The 15,457-nt window shown below is 36.3% G+C and overlaps 1 protein-coding gene across 2 annotated transcripts in view; it reads left to right on the top strand.

The window, feature by feature from the left end:
• Positions 1 to 7,415: 7,415 nt before the first annotated feature.
• The window catches only part of LOC149791571 (uncharacterized), a 61,219-nt gene continuing 53,177 nt past the window's right edge, over positions 7,416 to 15,457 (top strand). For both annotated transcript variants that reach the window (XM_089970118.1, XM_089970119.1), the window contains exons 1-2: positions 7,416 to 7,489; positions 12,711 to 14,872. In XM_089970118.1, coding sequence (XP_089826244.1) covers positions 13,200 to 14,872 — 1,673 coding nt within the window. In that variant the 5' untranslated portion in view covers positions 7,416 to 7,489; positions 12,711 to 13,199. The remainder of the gene's footprint in view (positions 7,490 to 12,710; positions 14,873 to 15,457) is intronic.

Below are 15,457 nucleotides of genomic sequence, written 5' to 3'. Positions count from 1 at the left end.
ATCTGATGCGTTTGTCATTAGTAAGCTATACCGTACTGATGATATGATGCGTACGCCATTAGTAAAATATACCGTACTGATGATATGATGCGTATGCCATTAGTAAACTATACCGTATTGATGATATGATGCGTCTGTCATTAGTAAACTACACCGTACTGATGATATGATGCGTATGCCATTAGTAAACTATACCGTACTGACGATATGATGCGTATGCCATTAGTAAATTATACCCGTACTGATGATATGATGCGTTTGTGATTAGCAAACTATACCGTACTGATATGATGCGTATGACATTAGTAAATTATACCGTATTAATGATATGATGAGTATGACATTAGTAAGTATTGATGATATGTATGACCTCAGTAAACTATACCGTACTGATATGAGTATGACATTTGTAAACTATACCGTATTGATGATATGATGCGTATTTCATTAGTAAACTATACCGTACTGATCATATGATGCGTATGCCATTAGTAAACTATACTGTAGTGATGATATGATGCGTATTTCATTGGTAAACTATACCGTACTGATGCTATGATGCGTATTCCATTAGTAAACTATGCCGTACTGATGATATGATGCGTATGCCATTAGTAAACTATACCGTATTGATGATATGATGCGTATGCCATTAGTAAGCTATACCGTACTGATGATATGATGCGTAAGACATTAGTAAACTATACCGTATTGATGATATGATGCATATAACTATAAGCGATAGACAAATCAACCATGAAGAGTTTAGTTTGATCAGCAGTGAGTACAACATATACTAGGATATGAAAAATGCAATCAGGTAGGAAATCAAAAATACATAGAATGACGACAAAAAATAACTAAAATGGATATTTGTAGTTGGAGAAATTAAAACAAAATGAAAATGTATTTTTAGGTGCTAAAACAGACAGGAAATATATTATGGTAACGGAGGCAAGAAAGTGCTTGTGTGTCTGTGTGCGTGTGATTTGGATTTGTAACCAAATTTAACAATTTTTCAGCCATATCGCTACGATGTCTGCAATGTTGCAGTTTATAGTGATGTCAGCCAGTTACGTTATTCTGACACCAGGCCGACCAGACCTAACGCCAACCTCTTACTGCTGAGCGCCGAGCTGTTAGTGCCATTTTTTTTTATAATTCTTTCGTATGACTCGGCCGGGGATCGAACCCACGACTCCCCGCATCCGAGGCGGACGCTCTACTCACTAGGCTACCGGAGCAGTCGAGGTACGGAAGTACGCAGCACGCTAATGGATACAAACTGAAAAGGAAAGTTTTTTTTTTTGCAGGTTGAATAAATGAATCAAATCCCCCCAAAAGATATGTATTACCATAAAAGAGTCACCTCAGAGATAAAGGCATTTAACCAATCAGATTAATAACAGTATTGTTAACTATTTATATTGAAAACATTTAGTGTTCAGTTAAAATAAATTAAAAAAATTACATATTTTATTACACCAAGGACAAGAATGAAAGAAAGTCTTTAAAATGGCAGATGGTTTCCCTGAAATGCATATAACAAATTCTGATCTGGAATGACAGAAAATAACGACAATGAAGAGACAATTGATATTCAGTGTTTGAAATAGTGCTCTTTCACCTCTTCAATGCATAAAGCATGTCAAGATATCTACTGAATTGGATACATTTTTGTGGAATTCAGAACCCCAAAGTTTACACATTTTCTTCCATCAGCTTAACAACATACTGCATATTAGTTGTCACTGCTAGAATTTTACCTGACACAAAAGTTTAATGGTGATGTTGCTTCTTATAATGTGAATATTTTTTACAAACAGTAAAGAAGAGTAAAGATAAATGCATGAAATATTATCATAAAAAAAGAAAATAACGATAGATTTTAACTCTGTGCTAGCAGCGTATGTGTTTTATTGAATGAAATGTTCACTTATACATGGTAAAAAAACATTTAAAACATAAAATCCTCTCACCATTTGTTAAAACTCTGATTTAAACAAAGTTACTAGCTCTTCAAAAGAACATCTAAAATATTGTCAATGCTACTTTTGATCTTTAGATTTATCGAAGTCGACGACATAACTAATCCCTTTAATATATAGTATGAATTTCACAGGTTTATTTTGGACGATAGGACGAAATTCTGTACTGTTATCATTATTAAAAACTATTGTCAAATACGCTGACCATTTAAAACCCTAATTGACTTTCTTCATAGACGAAACAGGGCGATTACAAGTTTCTGTCGTTCTATATATTGTTTGTTAAGAACACAACTTTAGATCCACTTTTTATACAACCTAAACTCTAGAATGCATATTTGTCAGTTTTTGACACCAATACAAATGCCTTGTCACTAAAAAAGTTAAAAGTATTTATATTAATGCAAACTGTAGAAGTTTCACGACTTGATTCACTTAAATTGCCATCATAACTTTAAAAATAAATGTAGAGTATTTGATTTATCCGAACAGGGTCCTAAAAGTCCTTCAGTATAATATAATACAAATCAAATAAGGCAGCAAATTAAAACAAAGCAAGAAAATCAAATACGCTTAACTGAAAAATGGTCAACTCAACAGACTCAAACACATATCAAAAGCAAAGAGAGAAAATATTTCCATACCTATGGGTTTCCGTCAGCTGGAGACGACCATTTTTAATAAGATATATCAAGCAGCAGACTAGCGTATTTAAACGATTCTGAAATACTAATAATTTCACACTTACGTCATCACTGGCATTGAACCAATCAGACACCTCTCTCTGACTCATTCGAGTAGGTGACTTACTCCGTTTTCGTTCTTTTAGACTTTTGTCTTTGAAGAAAATCCTTCTAGCCTGATATTTTTGTTTTGAAACTAAATATAACAACTAACATGTTGAAATTTATTCCAACGATTTTCCCAGATTCATTTTGAGAAATTCTATGATGATGAAATCACACTCATGTAAGGCACGATGAAGGACCAGAGTGAACCAAATGTTTTCACCTACCGGATACGTGCTTGTTGTAGCCCGTAAGTAGAAAGTATGAATATGCGAATACCTCAATAGCTACACTTTTCCTCTGCATAACGTTGATGTCATTTGCAACGTCGTGGGGTACTCTTACACGTGTTACAAATCTGAAAATTATTATATGGGTATATTACCGTTCATAACACAGTAGTCATGTAATAAATAGAGGATCTCAAACACGTAATGACTTAATATTAAATCTAAGAAACGAGTTGTATAATGACCACCTTTTGCGAGCTGCGGCGAATATGTGATAAACTGATAAAATGCCTTATCACACAGTTTGTACACTTTACATTTAGTGTGTGCAGTTTGATATTTTTATATGACATGCTGACATATCACTTTATGTGACTCCAACTGGTCTAAATAGCCCATGAAATTCGTGTGCAGTATTCTCTTTTACTGACTAGTTGCGACCGCGTAAATTTTTCTTTCCCCGCCTTCCGAAACTTCAAAAAAATATTACGGTCAATATTTTGGAGCATAATTGTCGAACCGATTTCCCAAAAGGTATTGGAAAAAAGGTTTCGTCTGTTGGAATGTGGTGAATTTACCCTAAAGGGGCTCGTTACCAATAAACGAAGTGTATCGGTCAATGGTATGAGGGCTGGGGGTGTGGGTGGGGTGTCTTCACATGTTTCTGCTATTTTGTTTCATTTTTCAAGAGCTTAGCTAGCTTGATTTTTTTCTTTTTTCTTTCTTTAAATACCATTTATTCGTTTGACATTTACTTGTTTCATGTGTACTTTATTTCATTCTTTCGACATTTGTCTGTTTTTTTTCTTCAGCCAATTCGTGTTGTGCCAAATAAAGAAGTGAGAGAACGCAATAAAGAAGCGAAAGAACGCAATAAGAAGTGAGAGAACGCAATAAAGAAGTGAAGGAACGCATGTTGCTCAGATGCGGGAAGACTGTTTATTTACAATTTATTCTATTTAAATGTGGAACTGATAAATGGGAAACGAAATGCTCAGAACGATATACATTTATAGTAATACTAGCAATACATTTATAGTAATACTAGCCAACTCAAATAGTCAGTTTATAGATTAACTTTCTAGATGGCACCTTCAGATTATTTTTAAGGAAGGTTTTCAAGAGAAAACGGTTGTTTAAAGATATGACAAACAGTTTCTGGGCAAAAGTCAACAGTAATCTGTCCTTGAAACAGAATTATTCCATTAAAGAGGCCCAACTGCTTACTGATATCGGTCTGTTACAAGTATAATGCTAACTTGGTGTCAATGATTTGAAACGGAATTTATTCAAATTACAAGCGACGCGAACATCTAGTGCACCATAATACCAGATAGGATCGTTCCCAATCACTATAGCTACACTAACCTCAGGAAATTCCTAACTTAAACACAGGGTCATAACGGGGCTAATTGAATCCAAGTGATACAACGGTCAGGTGTTATTTTGATATTTGACTGTTGGTGGTATAGACTTTTTGCGAAAATCTGGTGGATAGAAGGGCGGGTCGTCTAATGTTTTTATGAAATTAGTTGATTTTGTGGTCTAGTGATTTTGTGACAAAAAAAATGAAGCCATATTGGTCACATGTTTCATGAAATTGTTATTTGTTGGCGGGGGCTTAGTATTACTGTGCAATATTTGCTGAATATGTTGTTGGGTGCCTAGGCTTGTTGTGTCGTGGGTAGAGCATTAGTGTTTAAAAATGTTTTACAAGAATAGGCGGATGGGTTACCTATGATTCTTCTGATAAAATTTGGTGGCTAGGAGAGTGGGTTGTCTAGAGTGATATTTTTTATATAAAGAAAAGGACAGAATGTAGATTTTATATACGACCAACTATCATTTCAGAATATAACAATGTTAGTCCATGAAAAATTAAGACTTAAAAATCCTGCTGCAAAAATATTCACGAAAACAGACATTTCAACCTGAAAATCGGATATGCCATATATGTGAGAAAAATACAAGATAGCAAAGTACGATATCGTGATAATTTATCAGCAGGTATAGAGATCATGTATATGCTGATTGTAATTTAAATTACTAACATCCAAAATATGTAACGCAATTTTGTATATTTGTTCTTCTGTTGTTCTCGTATGTTTAAAGGCCGTAACATGATCCAAGTCATGAAGTAATTATTAAAACAATGAAGAACTGTTTATTCAGAGCGGACTGTATAGTCAATACATTTTTTTTTATTTATGATAAAGACACTGCTGTCAATCAAGAGACAACTAGATTCGAAGTCTCCAAAGGAAGGACATATCCAAAATTCATCATAGGAATGTGCAAGGATATATAAAAAAAAAACCATCGTATCCCAGTAGAGCTACCCGATTACCATCTTTGACAAGTTCAGAAATGGCTGCCTCCAAAAGCAGATACGGCACATTATTACTGTTATTATTTTGGGGTTTCACGCCGTTTCTTAGTACAATATAGGCTATACGTTGCGGGCAGTATAACTGGTGCAGGAAGACCCAGTAAAAACCCGAGTAAGAACCACAGACTCACGGGAAGTTACTGCCAGCTTCCTCACGTACCCACGTTTGCCGAGCCCGAGACTCGAACCCACGCGGACTGAGGTGAGACGGCAGTGAATGGTCAAGGCAAGCGTTTAGACTATTCGGCCACATGGGGGCCCATTATTACCGTTTATCTCGATTAGCTTCAATGGACGAGTAAAAAAACAAAGAAAATAAAAACTGCTTTCAGACTTAGTACGGTATGTTTCTGCTGATACAGGTGGGTGTTAGAAGAGGAATAAGCTCGATGCCAGATAAATACGCTTAAGCCAAACACGAATAGCGTGTTGACAATAAGGACAAATGTTGTGACGAAGCCAAATTTAAAATATAATAAGTAATGGTTAAGTTATCTAGGTAACTATATGTATGCTGAGGCTGCGCGCATTAATATATACCCACCCTTTTGTATGAGAAAAAGACATTAATGCAGAACAAAATAACATCAGACCACAAAGGTATACAACCTCCTGTACCGTGTTGCTTTTGCATATTGAAAAATAGAGATACGTTATCCACTATCGTAATTTAAAGTTATATGTTTAATTGCGATTGAAACTGACAAGGATACTTACAGTATACATTAAAATATTACGTTGTATTGAATGCAACTAAGAGACAAACCAGCGAATAATAAGCTTGAGGAAATCGTTTTAAGCTTCTTAATTGTGCTTGGTAAACAGATGGAAAATCTATGAAAAGTTAAGGTTAAAATACGTGCCGATGAAAATAGCTCAACTGGAAACAGAACAAAAAAAAATTGTCTTTAGCAATGAGGACAATCATAAAGACATGCGCTAAACGTATGTTTTCGGTTGGGTAAAGCATTTGGTTATCCACATGTCTTTCCCGTCATGTATCAACAATAATTAATCTTGTAAAATTGAGAATAAATTTTAGTAAGTTATTAGCAACAAACATCGAGTTTTAAAAACAAAAAGAAAAATGCCATCTAAAAGGCTTCGTTCAACTAAAAACTTCAAGGTCGAAAGGGATAAAAGTCAATTTACCTACTCGAATGAGCTAAAGAAGAGCTCTGCTTGATCGAATAGCAACGGTGATGTTGTGGTAAAATTCTGGATTGTACTTAATGTAAAATCATGTGGAATGTGTCATATTACAATTTATGTCCAAGGAGAGAAAACTAATTCGGTGACTCACACACAACCTCCATTTTTTCTTTTTTCCTTTTCATGTACTTTTTTATTACTAGCTAATCTTCAATTTATTTAAGTATTAATAAAATGTGGATGAAAATAATCGGAGTAAATAATTTAATTAAGTGAAATGCTCTTTTTCTAACAAAGCACCGAAAATGCTACTTAATTCTTTTTAACTCAAAGATAAATGTGAACTCATGTTAACAGTTTTGGAGCTCCAGGTGGCCCAGTGGTCTACGGAGCGTATAGATCACTAACATCCTCTCTGTTCGTGTGGGTTCGGGTCTTGGCTCATCCAACGCGGGTATGTAAGAAAACTTTTCAGTTTCCCGTTGGTCGGTGGCTATTCCCAGGATCTTCCTCTGCCATATTTCTCCATCAGATGCATATCGTGTGCTGAAAAATGGCGTCAACCAAAGCCATACAAAAAAAAGTTGGTCATACCCAATGGTCACCTCAGATACAAACTCCGAACGCGTAGAGTTTGATACGGTTGTTTAGGTTCGAATTTAAAAATACTTGGAACATTGAATGTCTTTGTTATTCAGAGTATTCAAAAAGTACGTAAAATGCAGAAGTTGTTGTATTTGAAAATTAAAACCTTGTTAGTGTTGTCAAATGGGTTAAATAACGTAGGCGAGAGTTCCATGGTTCGGGTTCTGCGTTGGGATGATGGAATATATACAGTCGCATGGTGGGCATGCGCATTAAGTATCATCAGCCATTTCTCCAAATAATCAAAATAGGACATCAAAGTACAATATTTTCAATGAAGCGTTTTATGACCTGGATGTAAGAGAATGTTTATTCACACGTTATGGAAAAATACTTTTTATTTTAAGGTGGGTTTGTCACCAGTGGAATGGCAGAGGAAGTCTCTTTTCGTAGGGATTATAATCGGGCACCTGTTAGTATCGCAAGACGAGAAAATTATGCGAGAACACGTAACAATTATGTATTGTATGTGGAAAGGTACAAACGCATGTCGAGCGGTATAAGCAAGATTTTTAGGAGGTTTACATGGAGACCAGCTCATTTCCAGTTGTCATCGCTATTACAGTGAATTTGAGGCTTCTGGAAAGTTGGTAAATTGTAAATAAAACATCAAAACAGATGATATCAAAAGGGACGTAACCCTTTGGATTTCACCATCAGAAACAGCTGTAGGACAAAATGAAACTGCACTTGAAAAACATGCAGAAACAAATTATTCAGAAATTATAACGGTATTTTAATAATAAGTTGAACGTGTAAATGCTGGACATTTGATGGGTGGAAGTGCATACAATTCAGTTATGTGTTTAATTAAGCTTCAGTCTTACAGATGTGTAAAGATCATGTAACATTTTTTTCCTTTTCCAAACTGATTAAGCATTTATTTATTTTAAATATATTGAATATGATTTTACATATGCCCAAAAGAAAATGTTTGCCCATGCAGCACTCTAAGTTGTTAATCAAATGTTCTCATTTCAAAATAAAAATTGACATTTGTGATGGGGAAAATATCCAGGGCCTTCCATTAGATTGAAATTTGGTGGAGGAGTTGCCATAGTAGGGGGGTGGGGGACCTCTCCGAATAGAGATATAAGTTTAAAGTAGCCAGGTGTAAAAATAACCAGTTAAATCACCTGGCTCCCAGCTGAGAAATAAAGTCAGTTGGACCTATATAATGTCAGTACTGCACCTAAAAAGACATAACATTCTTAAATTAAAAGTATATAAGTATCAATCAGTAATCACCTCATATGATTGCCAGTTTCCTCATGAAATGCCTTATTTAAATGTGAAACATTTTGGGTCATAGCCTATAAAAATAATGCAAATTGTTGACATGTATCAATCAGAACAATACATGAGCTGGTTGTTGGTGAAGGTGCAGAAGAATATGAGACAAATGGAAAAATTACTTTCAGCTGTGAAATTGCAATTATTTGAACTACTAATTTTTTTCTACAATGTATGTTTTCGGACACAATCTAGGAAGATCTGCTGCATTGTTTTAATATAAAATTCACATCATGTTTGCCATTAATTTAACTGATACAAAGTTTGCTTCATTTGGTTACCAGTTATTTTAATGTGATCATGCACTTCCATGAACTAATATAATTTACAATTTTTAATCATATGTATGTATGTATGTATGCAGATAGATTGATAGATAGATAAACATTTTTATACTAAGCCATACACAGTAAATAGCAATATCAAAGAATAAAAAGAAATATGATTTAATGCTGTAATATATTTAAATATGTTATTCAATATCAAGTAGCTTGTCCATAGCCATTGTTAGGTCCTCGGGTGAAAAGCCCTCAAATTCTGTATCAATATCATCATCCATATTGTTTAATTGTTTGTTATTTTTGATCAGCCCGTTTTCACTTCCACTCAGATTGACAATGATGCCGCACACCTTGAAAGATTTCTTTATCATAGTGCGCGTTTCCTTCAATGTGTCCATGGCATTTACAACCCAGTCCAATACAGCCTGTATGCTGGCTGTCTTGATCTGTCCATTGCTGCTTTCATCAGATGATTTTAATGTGTTCGTAGCATCCCTCATGTATTCCGTCCGCTGAGGTGGAGGTAGCTCTTGACAGGTTTATTGATGCTCACATCAAGAGGTTGCAACTTGGATATTCAGCCTCCTGGTATTATTGCTGGCACAACATTTCCGTGCCCCAACTGTTTCTTCATGTCATCAGTGATGTGAGCCCAGAACGAGTCTTTAACTAATAGTGATCGCTTTCTTCTGGTGAATGGCAAATACATTTCTTCAATCCATCGCAGCATTAACATTTCCTCCATCCATGTTTTCTCTTGAACTGCGGTAATCCACCCTTTTGGTGCCTTCAGATCTAGATGTCTCTTTCCCTCACATGGAGACCAGCTCATTTCCAGTTGTCATTGCTATTGGGGGTAATACGTCAACAGAACCTTCTTTGTCCACCATTTTCCCTGGCCCAAGATCGATGTACATCGGTGTCTCGTCCATGTTAATAATAAACTTGTCGTCAAACTCGTCATTCTCACGTCTATCCATCACAAACTTGTGGAATGAAGCAATTTTTCTTCCGAATCATTGGGTAAACGTTGGGCAAGAGAAGTCCTGCTTCTGCGCACAAAACCATATCTTTTCATGAAACTCCACAAGAACAACTGGCATGGAATTTGCTCTCTGGAAATTCTGTTGAGACAAGCTCGTTGGCATATATACATATTCCCTCAACACTGACTGGAATTTTTAAGTCAGGCTGAGTGAGCACCCATTGAGCTATCTTATTGTTCATAGCTTGTCCATATGAAATGGGTCATCCACACTTAGGCAAATGTCCGTTCAAGTTCAGATCTGCAGAAAAGTCAATTTCATCCAGGTACTCATCGTAGATTTCGGAATCATGAATTTTTCCGCTGTAGGTCTCATTCCCAGATGTTTTGCATTGTTAATGATATCCTGCTTTTGCTTTAAACTATAATGTTTATAGTGACCACGTACAGAACCGGGTGGAACACTCTTGGGTTCAAGATAATCAGACTCGTCATCTAGAGCAGCTTTCTTCTTAGGCGGTTCTTTTTATGATGCATCCTCAGAATCATTAATTTGAGGTCGCTTCTGTGGGCTTCCTACTGGCTTCTTTGGAGATGATTTTGGCAAGGGAGAGTCCCTTCATGAACAAGGCAGTGCCTCCTCGCTTTTTGTATAATGTATGATAAACTTATCCTTCAAAATTATTACAGTACTAACAATATTATGTTTCACAACGACAGCTATCCAGTATATAAACTTTTGATAGTGGTGGCAATTTTATTTATACTTTATATTTTAATAGCTTGATTCGGCTAACAAAATTATGATTGAATTTCACTGTAGACATTGTTACACGCGATACCACTTTAAACAGGTGTGACAGTTATGGCTTTGATGAGAAACCATGACCAATGCTTTATATCATTAAACAATACATCGTAGAGTCGGTATGGATTAGTAAAATTCATTGGCATTGTGCAACAAAGCAAACCCCTTATCCCTGAGGTATTATATACCTAGGTTTAAACATAGTTATTGTTCTACAGGAAAAAAACCTCTTTGTAGACGATAAATATTGACTGTGGGTGCTAAATGTTCGGTACATCATGTGCTCTTTTAATGAAATCCACATGGCTGCATTTTATTTCCGAACACACCTGTTAAAGAAATCCCACAAGTTATATTATTAACAATTATCACCTGGACACCTTGAAGTGTCCGACCTACATCGAAACAATCTTTGAGCAGTCACCTTTATTTTTTAAAAATACCAACATATTAATCATGGCGACTCATATATTGCAACTTGCTTGTTTTTTTTACCCTTCCTAGGCATGCGGACAACACTCACCCCATATGGAGCCTCTTACCCTTGGTGCTCTAAGATTAGCCATCATACATGTACCGGTATTTCTACTCTCGATACTAAAATGTTTCTGTCATAAATATCTTAAGAATTATATTTCCAAAATCTTTTTATTTAGTTTGTATTAATATCTTAATTACACAGAAATAAAGCTTGTGTGCCTTTGTAATGTAGATTTCATTGATCACTGATTAGCAGAGGGTTAAACTGTGGATTGCAAGTTACTAATATGGCAGTTCTTTTGGAAAATATGCACATAATCGTGACTCTAATACATGTATGGCTGTGTTTTTTGGTGGATGGACATGTATGAAATAGACAAAATAGGCAAGTAATGCCTATTTTTCATTCATTATCCTTTCCGTGGTGCTAGACAAAATACTTGTTTTACTTCATGGCAGCACGTCGTCATGTGAGCTAACAGCAACTTCGCTATGGATGTGGGGGCCAGGAATAAATCTATCTTCAGCTGGATGTTTTGGGACACTTAATTAAAGAATTTAATATGTATTCGGATGACAAAAAAGTAATTATTTGTTGCAGTCCAAAAACATACAGTATGCTAAGTTGTGATATTTAACATTGTCACCTGACCACAAGTTAAGGCAGGGTTTTGAATGCCTGTTGAGGAAATTTATGCACGTTAAAAAATTCTCTTAAAAGGATAGTCTCTTTATGAGAGTGGGGGTTTCCCACAATTCTTTAACCTGTACTGCCAGTGGCCAAAAGTGCTGCAAGTGATAAAAACTCAGATGGCAATGAATATTTGTTTTAAAACAATGTATCACGTATGTAGTAGTTAGTCAAGTTGTAATTTAGTCTTTGATGGCCGCTGGTATAATGTATTTTTGAGGTTAAAGTAACACCTAGAGCAAAGATTAAATTTATTTTAAGATTGAATTAATGGCAAAAAAGACTAAATTTATGCAATTGCAGAATTTGTTGTTACTGGTTTATTATTTTGACAAGAAAAGTAATTAAGGAAACGGGGGTTTCATAGGACAGATTGTTCTCAAGCAAATACCATACTACACTGTTTAAGATTTGGAGTGTCTATAGATGTGCACAATGGTTTTAAAATTAGGAAAGAACCCTGTTTGAGATTTGGTGTATATGATTACAGCTGACTATCAATCATAAATGGGCAATTCCAACAATACAGACTTGGGTCCACCATTCCTAGACTTGGGATGTTTTTGTACTTTGTTGGAAATTTGAACACACAGGATTCTGACGTTTATAACCTTTTATCCTTCATGATGTCAGTGGGTTTTTTCTGCAATTCTTAGCATATGTCACTTCATAGCAGAATAAAACAAATGACAATTATCTAATTTTTTTCTTGTTTGCCGAACAGGTTTTTATTGTAGTAGAAGTAGCTGTAATATATATATATATATATATATATATATATATATATATATATATATATATATATATATATATATATGGTGATATATTCTAAATTAATTATGAAATTCTGAATTCTGGGTAGACAGTATAACAGTCTGAGCAATAAATTTATAAAATATGTTGTTGTATTCTGTAACATAATACCAGATGATGCAGTTTTCTATTGATTTTTCAACTTGCAAATCTTTGTTTTTCCATAGGCTGAATTGTCTTCCTGAAGCCCTGGAAGTCTTTGTGAGGGAAAGATGGCAGAGTATTCTGATGGAAATAAAAGGGAAATATCAAAATTAACATCAGTTCCTTGGCACAGGTTTCTATGTGACAAAATAGAATGGAAGACATTACTTTTTCAACACCAAAACTAATGGTGAACACATAGACTGGTGGCATGAAGATACCATCATGTGATTCTCTTGAAGTTGCATGGTTCTTTGTGAAATGTGGTCAGGCATTAATGATTTTACAGACCTTAAAGTTATTTGGACATGCAAACTCAACATTTGTGATTCTTAATGTGTTAACTTGTTGGGTGCTAGCAATGGCTCTTATATATGATTCATCTCAACTACTCTCTACCCAAAGTACTACTTTTCCATTACTGAGCATGAAATTGCTTAATGTTTCTTCTTTCCTATTAAGGAATGTGACCACTGACACTCCGGTGGTCACTAGGAAGGCATTGTAAGGAGATGGACAGCCAGCAAAACACACTACCTATTGGGGTCAACCTCAGTCAGGTCATAGAAAATGGCACAGTTGGACATGCAGGCCAGCAGATGGCAGCAGCATTGTCATTACAGCAGATGCAGACTGTCAGTACAGCTGTTACACACCAGCAGCCTCAGGCACAGCAGCATCAACAGCAATTACAGCAGCAGTTTATGCTAAAACAGCAGCAGACAGGCATACAGCCCATGTTCTCTCCTACTGGTCTCTATCCAACTGGGTACCAGTTTTTACCACGGAACTTCATGATAAATCCAAGTATGCAAGGACCAGGGCAGCTGAGCTTTAGTATGCAGACTCCAGGGCAGCTCAGCCCTCAGATGGGGACAAACAACTTTGCATCTCTTGCAAGTCAGATGGATCCATTCTTCCAGTCAGCATATGACCATCAGTTACGTCTTCAGGCTCAGGGCCATCTTCAGGGTCCTTGTGGACAGCTTCAACCAAACATGATGATTGGTCTAATGCAGGGGGTTCAGGGAGTACCTGCCCAAATGGGACAGGGTCAGATAGTTGGGGGTAACCTTCAGGCTATTACTGGACAGGAGAACTTTGGGGAGGCTAGTTGTCAGGAACAAATGGTAGCCAATCAGGCTCAAGTAATGAATCAGGTTCAAGCATTCCTAGCCCAAACCCAGATGATAGCTAATCAGACAAAAGGAGGAGGACCCATGACCTTCTTGACCAGCAGTCATTTGCCAAGTTACAGTCATCAGGGACATCAAGGAATATCTTCCCAGATGTCTCCTGAAGGAAATCAGATGGTGTTTGTCAGTAAGCATACTGGGCCTATCACTGTTACAACAGACATTGCTAGGAAGATACAGCCCAATGTTGGAAGTTTTGGACAGCAGACTACCACCCAGGCAAAAGGTGATCAAACCTCAGTTGTGGCTAGTCAGTCCCAAGCATTGCCAAGCTTTGGCAGTTTCCTAATACACCATCAGCAACAACAGCAACAACAACAGCAACAATTCATTTCTGGTCAATTCAGTGGAATTCATCCAAGCAGTATTGCACAGGCAATCTTGTCAGCCAATCCAACAGTTAGCTTACAGGGAGGTGAGCAGTCCACAGTCTCTGATTTACAGGGCAGATTGGGAGCCAGTTTCAGCATAGACATGGTTGGAACAAATATGAATCAGTTTTACAACTTTGGCTTGAACCTTACCTCGGGGATTGGAAGAGGTATGAACCCAATACTTGAACAGGCCAACATGGCTACAGCTCAACAGTCAGGACTATTGATGCCACCATCAGTTGGTGGGCTTGTTAGTGCTGGACAAGTAGTGTGTGGAAGCTACCCATCTGCCAAAACAACAACAACTATCACCACTAGAATGAGTGGTGGGGCAGCTGTGCCCACCACAGCACATGTACATGTCAAATCATCAATTGCAGCAACACTTTCAGGATTATCCTCCAACAAAGGGCAGGCTACAACATGCCACAACAGAAGTGCTCAGCATGCTTCAAGCTTTGTTCCCATTACATCGCAGAGCAAAATTGGAGTCAAAGATGAAGTAGGGCTTCTGCCAGGAAAGTTTGTTTGCAAGAAGGAGTACTCGAATGATAGCATTATAGTCCCATTTGGCTGGAGAAGAGTTATGGAGAATGGGGCCATTGTTTACTACAGGTAATCTATTTGTACATGTGTTTGAACTTGTATATAATTTTGTTTAGCTGTGTTAGAACTTATATAGAAATCATAAAATTTCAATTTGCCCACAATAACTTTCCCAATAATTCGTTAAATCTATAGTGATACCCTTTATACTCCATTATAAATTAAGCCCAACAGCATACTGCTCAGACCTAGATCTGTCATCATATATTCCACTTGCAGATCTGAGTCATGTAGCTTGTTAGGAGTACTCAGTTAAACAGCATAGATCCTGATCTCCCAGTGCGGTTATAGAGTAGGGTTTATTGTAGCAGTTGGAATCAACTTGTACACAGGTATATATGGTATGTGTAGAATGCTGTTTTTCAAGTCGCTCAGCATGCTGACCACATCAAAACAGCATAAATATTCAGGTTTCTATACATTGTCTTAATAGTATATTAAAGATGCTATTGAAATAATAACGAGATAATTGATTAATCCCAAGAATTCAAATGATATTTGTTAGCATTAGGTATCACAACCTCATGAGTTCACTCAAGAAAAAATATTAAGTATAAGCTTTTACTTTTCATACAGTGTTATCACAGTATTAAA

The sequence above is a fragment of the Sinohyriopsis cumingii genome, chromosome 9, assembly GCF_028554795.1.
Source record: "Sinohyriopsis cumingii isolate HCF-2022 chromosome 9, ASM2855479v2, whole genome shotgun sequence".
Taxonomy (NCBI): Eukaryota; Metazoa; Mollusca; class Bivalvia; order Unionida; family Unionidae; genus Sinohyriopsis; species Sinohyriopsis cumingii.
The sequence above is the reverse complement of the archived record's forward strand: the minus strand, read 5'-3'. Positions and strand labels throughout refer to the sequence as shown.